At 60.5% G+C, this 6,463-nt stretch overlaps 1 protein-coding gene across 1 annotated transcript; it reads right to left on the bottom strand.

Annotated features, from left to right (window-relative positions):
* Positions 1–1,639: 1,639 nt before the first annotated feature.
* On the bottom strand, positions 1,640–6,153 carry SLC23A3 (solute carrier family 23, member 3). The gene is made up of 12 exons (XM_008948446.1): positions 6,046–6,153; positions 5,641–5,801; positions 4,937–5,031; positions 4,576–4,649; positions 4,104–4,285; positions 3,831–3,954; positions 3,309–3,456; positions 2,978–3,231; positions 2,684–2,789; positions 2,441–2,608; positions 2,146–2,241; positions 1,640–1,980 (listed from the first exon to the last, which is right to left on the bottom strand). Exons 1-12 carry the CDS (start codon positions 6,151–6,153, stop codon positions 1,640–1,642), a joined length of 1,857 nt encoding a protein of 618 aa, XP_008946694.1.
* Positions 6,154–6,463: the final 310 nt, after the last annotated feature.

Here is a 6,463-nt window from a genome sequence, read left to right as displayed (position 1 = left end):
GCTGCACCCCAGCGGGCTCCGCGCAGCTAGCTGGGGGTCCCGGTGCCTGTGTCCCCTGTACCCAGGCGCTTGGCTCACAGGACACCGCGGAGCAGGGCTGTGGACACTGCGCATCCACACCCTCCTCCACACCGAGGACAGCTCCGCCCTCTAACCACCCCACTCCCAGCACCCCTATGCTGTGATCCCCCATCTGCACCACATGCATCCCGCACCTGCAAACTGCACCCCTACACTGGCCCCCATTTGCACTCTCTTCATACCCCCCATTTCCCTCCTCTCCTTGCCCTGACTCTGGGCAGGCTGCAGCTGTCCTAAGAGCAGGGCCAGGGGAGGGTCGCCCCAGAGGGTTTGTATCCAAAGGGGCATTCAGGGTAGGTAGGAGCAGGCAGGAGCTTTGCGGTGCACAGCAGATTGCATTGCATGGCCTGTTTAGAGTGAACCTAATCTAGGCTTTGGGCACATCTAGGGTGCAGCCAGGCTGTGCTCCACCCCATCCCCAGTGGGTGCACAGGGCTCAGCTGTGGGGAAATCACAGGCAGCTGAGGAAAGAGGGCTGAACCCTGAGGGCACAGCACATAGAGTGGCACCATGTCCCTTCCAACCTGCAGCCACCTCTGGGTATTCCTGGGTGGTAGTGGGCTCCTCTGGGCCAGGCAGCCATACTCTAGAGCTGTAATCCAGCCTGAGAACATCACTCCCATGGACTAGCTCCATCATGGACCCAGCCTGAGCCTATCCATCCTTTGAGTTTGCATCCAGGGCCAGCTTGCATTACCCAAGGGCTGCAAAGCCCCAGCCTTTCTTACCCTGCTACCAGGCTTTTGCAGGCCAGTTCAGACTGGTGGAGGCAGCACAGGGTCCTGCCTGCAGACTCTGACCTGCCGTAAATACCAGAGCAGCAAGTAGGGTTAGTGGAGACTCTGCTGCAGTCTGCATAACCATCTGGCAGCAGGAAATAACACAGGCTCCAAGCTTAATCATGAGGGTCAAAGTCGATGTTTTCTTCCCCAGAGAAAGCTACTGCTGCCTGGTTTGTCAAAAAGAACAGTACCTGAGGGACAGTCGAATGTTGAGCGCTGCTGGTACAAACCTGCTCTGGATGAAAGGAGGTTCATTCTTTTGGGCAACTGAGCTATACCTCCAGCCTGGTGTGCCAGAGCTAGGGCATTAGTATACATCTGGTGCCATGGGTATCAAGAGGCCATGGGCACAGTTTGGACGCAGCCCTGAGGAGGTGGAGGGGCAGCCCTTCCTGAGCACAGTGCCAGCAGGCAAGCAGACCCTGGGCTGACAGCCCTTTGGTGCTGGCCGAAGCACTGAGCCTTTCTCCAGGGTGATGATAGGCTTCAGGGATATCCACAGCCCCAGCTGCAGTTGCACCACATAGCCATGCCCTCTGCAGCTGCAGTCCTCAGGGGATCTCTCAGGCAAATCCTGACTGGAAAAGAAACTCCTGGAGAGGGCAGATTTGGTTTAAGTGTTTTTTTATAGCTCACTTCCAAGCAGGGAAATGAGGAGTGTGGACGTGTAAATCCCTCCAGTCCATGTGGGCTTCAGAAACAAGGAGCAAAGTAGCTCACAAGCTGCCTTGGGGGCACAGCTCCAGTCCCCCATGAGGTGTCCCTGCACCACAGGGTCAGGCCATGGTGTGCCACGCAGGCACTTCCATCTCACTCATCCTCCTGGCCAGCTGTGGCTCCCCTGAGCAGGGTTTGGGGAGAAGCTGCATCCCTTCTCCTGGGGCAGCAGTCCCCTCCTCGGTGGCAGATCTGGCCTCCTCCTCCTCTTCCTCATTCCCTGGGCAGAGGAAGCAGCAGGGGAAGGCTTTACAGGAGGATGGCAGCAGCCTCCTCAGACAGGCAGGGAGCTCATAGGCCTGGCTGGCTTCACACTTCTTCTCTCCACGGGGGTGGTGATGACCTGCCCTGGCTTTCCATGGTGCCAGCTCAGAGAGCAGCCCTCTCTCCTCCAGGGTTCCTGCAAGTACGGTGGTGGGTAATAAGATGGAAGCCTCTTCCTCTGGCTGTGTCCTCCTGGCTCACACCAGCCCCAAAACCCCCAGCATGGCTGCCTAGAGGCAGAGCCAGTGGTCCCATGGCCAGATCCAGCCCTCAGAGCAAAGCACCTGAAGCAGCCCCTCACCTGAGACTGTGTTCTCCAGGAAAAATGACAAGAAGCCAGTTAAGAAGACAGGCACCATGAGCAGGGAGAGGAAAAGGAGATCCAGAGGCACCCAGCCTGCAGGGACAGTACCAGAATCACCCAGCATATCCCAGCCCAACAGTGAGGAAGGGGCAGGAGCTACCAGAGCAGTTCCGGGGGTTGAAAAGGGAGCTGCCTGCTGCTCAGAGACAACCAAGCCTCCCAGGACAGAGGTGTGTGGTCACCATGCCCCAGGGCCTGAAGCTTTGCCTTGCCTCGGGAATGTCCCGGCTACCTGTGGCCAGGTGAGCTGGAGCCGCACCGAACCACCGCGGCACCAGCAGGGCCATGAACATGGCGAAGCCGACGATGAAGATGTTCCTCCCCGAGTCAATGTCTGCGTACTGGAAGTAGGAGATCCCCGTGCCCACAGCCATGGCGTAGGTGACACAGAGCACCCCTCCTGCGAGGGGCAGGAGTCAGGCAGCGCCAGGCAGGCTGCGGGCACCGCTGTGCTGGGGCAGGGCAGGGTACCCACCATGAACCGCCAGCGGGATGTGGGTGAGGAGCCCTGCCAGCCTTGGGGACATGCCCAACACCACGCACGCCAGACCACTGACTTGCACGGAGAGGCGAGAACCAGCCTGGCAGAAAGAGAGGAAGCGAGGATGGGGAGCATCACCACCCCTGCTCTGTCCCCCCCTATCCTGCCATAGACACCTGCCTTTCCCTGTGCTGGCTTGCTGACAGCCTGGGTCCTACAGGTCCCCTGTACCTCCTGCTGCCTTGCCTCCCATCCCAAGCCAACCTTCCTGCCCCATCCCGGGCATACCTGTATGAGGCTGGTGGTGCAGGCGTTGGCGATGCTGGCAGCTGTGCCCCCTGGGGTGCCCAGCAGCCCTGCCAGGACGCTGCCCAGCCCTTCCACACAGACCCCTCGGTTGCAGGCATGTGGGGGCAGCTGGGGGGCTTGCAGTAGCCTGCCGCAGAGCACATAGCAGCCCACCGAGTTCATGCTGCAGCTGATGGCCATGGCAATGCCCACTGCCAGCGCCCGGTGAGTGACTAGAGGCCACCCCCACTCGTCTGTAGAGTAAGAAGGGAGGGGTGATAGAGGCCCTGGCCAGAGGCAAACGGCTGCGCCCAGCTGTGTCACACCCCACCTGCATAGGGGATGCGGACCCAAGGAGCGTGGAAGGTGCCGTTAGCCCAGGACAGCTGTGCCATGACCAGGTCCAACGATTCCCAGGGGATGTGGAGATGGCTGAGGATGGCACACAAGATGCAGACACCGGCAAATGGGAGCAGTACCTGCAAGGCAGCAAGGTGACCCTCAGCAGGGCAGCCTTCTCCCCTGCCTGCCCAGGCCAGCACCCTGTCTGCTGTGCACCAGACAGCAGGTCCTTGTCTTCTCACCTCTCCCAGGTAGCTATTCCACATCTCCCTCTACCCCTGCAGGGAGCATCCCAAGCTCTGCTCAGACACCCTCAAGTGTATGTCTCCTATGCTGTCCCAGCAGCATCCACACCCTGGAAGCTGCACCAGGACTTCTCACCCCTTCCTCTGCTCCCAGTACCCAGCTCTGCTCCAGGGAAATGGGGTCCCACCTATCCCCACACCAAAGAGGCAGGCTAAGAGAGAAGCCTGGTGCACTGGGAGGAGCAGGGGTAGGCAAGCCATGGTACCGAGAATGTGCGCAGGGTGGGGACAGACAGTTCCATGGAGCCCCCCCCAGCCTGGGGCCAGGTGCAGAGTGGCAGGCGGCAGGACCCCAGGTGCTGGGAGAAGGTGACAGCGAGGAACATGAGCCTAGGAGAGGGAGCACAGGTCATCACACAGCATCAGGGAAATGGGGCCCCAAACACATGCCATGCACCCTGGGGATGCCCCATTCCTGTCCCTATGGTGGAGGGAAGCCCCAGGGGCTGCACACCAGCGTGGACCCTGGGCTCACGTACAGAAGCGCTATCCCCCAGTTAGTGGAGCAGAAGAAAGCAGCCTCCTTGTATGCAGACAGCCCAATAACAGAGAGGCTGGGGGCCAGGACCATGGGCCCGCAGCGCTGGGCTGCCCAGCCACACACACCAAACACCCCCAGCATCAGCTGAACCGTCCCAGACACCAGCACGGCACCAGAGACCTGTGGGAGGAAAGGATGGGACCTGTGGGGCAGGATACACAGAGAGCAGCCCAACACCTTCCCTTGGCCACGATCCCACTGCCCCAGTAGCACCACTTGCTCCCCAGGTTCCACTCGTCCCAAGCCCAAGGGAACATATGCATTCACATGCACCACGATCCCCATTGCCTTTGCACATCCCCTTGGGCCTCCCAATTCATGGAAATCCCCAGGAGGGCTGGAAAGGTGATGACTGGGGTACTAGTGGAACAGGAGGACAGGGATCCCCAGCCCAGCACTGGAGCACCCACCTCTCTCAGCGAGGCAGCCCACTTCCCTGTGGCAGTGCAGTGCGGCGCAGGGCACGCGCTGGCCACAGCTGTGCCTGGAAGGGAATTTCGGAGGGATGTGAGGCACGTGGACTTCTGGAGCTGAGTCCAAGAGCACACAGCACAGAGGCTGCTGGCTGGGGAAGGGCCAGCGTGCCTGCATCCCCATTAGCCCTGACCCTGGGGAGGCAACCAGATGCATTGTGGGTGCACCATCAGCAGAGGTGCCAGCAGGCAGGACTCCATGCTTCTCCTCATCCCTCCCCCGTGCTCGTCACTGCCATTCCCCTGGCACCGGCGTGGCCCAGGCCCCGTGGGACACAGGCTCCAGGGCTGTGCTCACCATTCCCGTCTGTGCTGGCACCGAGGGACAGGTGGGAGCTCAGCACCACGGCAGGGACCAGGTACTCGAAGGATGGGATTTGAACCAGTGGCAGCCTGGGGATGGGGACAGCAAGGGCACGTTAGGGAGGAAAGAGGGGACAGGGCTGCTCCCAAAGTCCCGGCTGCACAAGGAGTGAGGTATGAGAATGGAAGGAGGCGAGAACCCCAAAGTGACAGGAAGTCACCCCATATCCCAAATGTGCCCTAGCACATCCCAAGCAGCAGCACATGGGATGTGCACAGAGGTCAGGCTTTGCTGAAGCACACACCTAGCCCATGTGGTGCATGGGCAGCACAGGGTAGTCTGGAGGAGCTGTATACGATGGCAGAATCAGAAAGATCTGGTTTGGAAGGGACCTTAAAGATCATCTTGTTCCAAGCCCCCTGACGTGGGCACAGACAGAACAATGCTGGAGCAAGGCGGCGAGGAGCTGGAGGGAAAGCACGGCAGTTTTGCTACAGGTATGTGCAAGACAGGAGGATGCAGTGATGGCAGGGAGGGACAGCCACATAGAGGTGTGGGGCAAGGGGTTTTCCTCATGCCCCTTCCCACCTCCATCACCACCTGGCTTCCCACAGCCTAGGAGGGGGTACAGACACGCCCCATCATGACATCACCCTCCTCGTGGCAACAGCTGCACCTCCTCGGTCCCCCTTGCTCACCGGCTCCCCAGGGTGGTCTGCAGGACCGTGGAGAGGCCGCAGGCAAAGAGGCTGCGGGCCAGCAGCTCACTGGTGGCCTGGGCATGGGGTGGCTCCTCGGGCAGGGTGGGCAGCAGGAGGAGGTGGAAGATGCAGAGCAAGGAGGCCTGCACAGCCAGGTGCTGTGTGGGGAAGAAAAGGAGTAGTCACAATTCCCTGGGGCATCCAGAGATGCAGTCCCCCATGCCCAGCTGCCCCAAGTGGGTGCATGCCCACTGCTGCCCACCCCCTCCCAGCACACCCTGGCCAGAGCCCCATGCACCCTTTGCTTGGCAGGATGTGGCCCCTGCCCTCCCACCTGCAAGCACCCCAGCCCTATTGCCATTATCTTATATCTCTGGCTGCTCACTGTGGTCCCCTCCTTACCTGAAGGGCTAATCCACAGCTCAGCACCCAGGAGCGCACGTTCTGTGGGGAGCAGGAGGCAAGCACAAGGCTCCTGGCACCACGCGCTCCGTGGTGGCTCCCATTCATGCTGCTGCCTGCTTGCACTGCTCCCGGGTTGCAGTGTGTAGGGGGTGGACAGGCCCCCACCCCCCGATGGCTCCTCACGGCCCTCACACAGCTGAACTTCCACCTTCTGTAGGAGCTGCCCCAGGGTTAGCCATTAACTTGAGTTGGTGAGTAACTTGCCTTTGCAACTAGGAATGCAAGTGTCACCCTGGGTTGTCATCACAAGGGCCAGGTGAGAGCCACCCACAGCCAGGACACCAGACACTGTTACAGTGCCAACTGCCTAGGTCCCATCCCTGCCTTTTGTGGTGGCCTTCTTTCATATTCTTGG

The sequence above is a fragment of the Merops nubicus genome, unplaced genomic scaffold, assembly GCF_000691845.1.
Source record: "Merops nubicus isolate BGI_N331 unplaced genomic scaffold, ASM69184v1 Scaffold53909, whole genome shotgun sequence".
Lineage (NCBI taxonomy): Eukaryota > Metazoa > Chordata > Aves > Coraciiformes > Meropidae > Merops > Merops nubicus.
The sequence above is the reverse complement of the archived record's forward strand: the minus strand, read 5'-3'. Positions and strand labels throughout refer to the sequence as shown.

Excerpts from the sequence above, each read along its gene's own strand:
- SLC23A3 (XM_008948446.1), bottom strand. The coding sequence starts at position 6,153 with ATGAATGGGAGCCACCACGGAGCGCGTGGTGCCAGGAGCCTTGTGCTT. Across the intron at positions 4,650-4,936 it reads TGCCAGCACAGACGGGAATG|GCACAGCTGTGGCCAGCGCG; the intron begins GTGAGCACAGCC and ends ATTCCCTTCCAG. Across the intron at positions 3,955-4,103 it reads AACTGGGGGATAGCGCTTCT|GCTCATGTTCCTCGCTGTCA; the intron begins GTACGTGAGCCC and ends TCCCTCTCCTAG.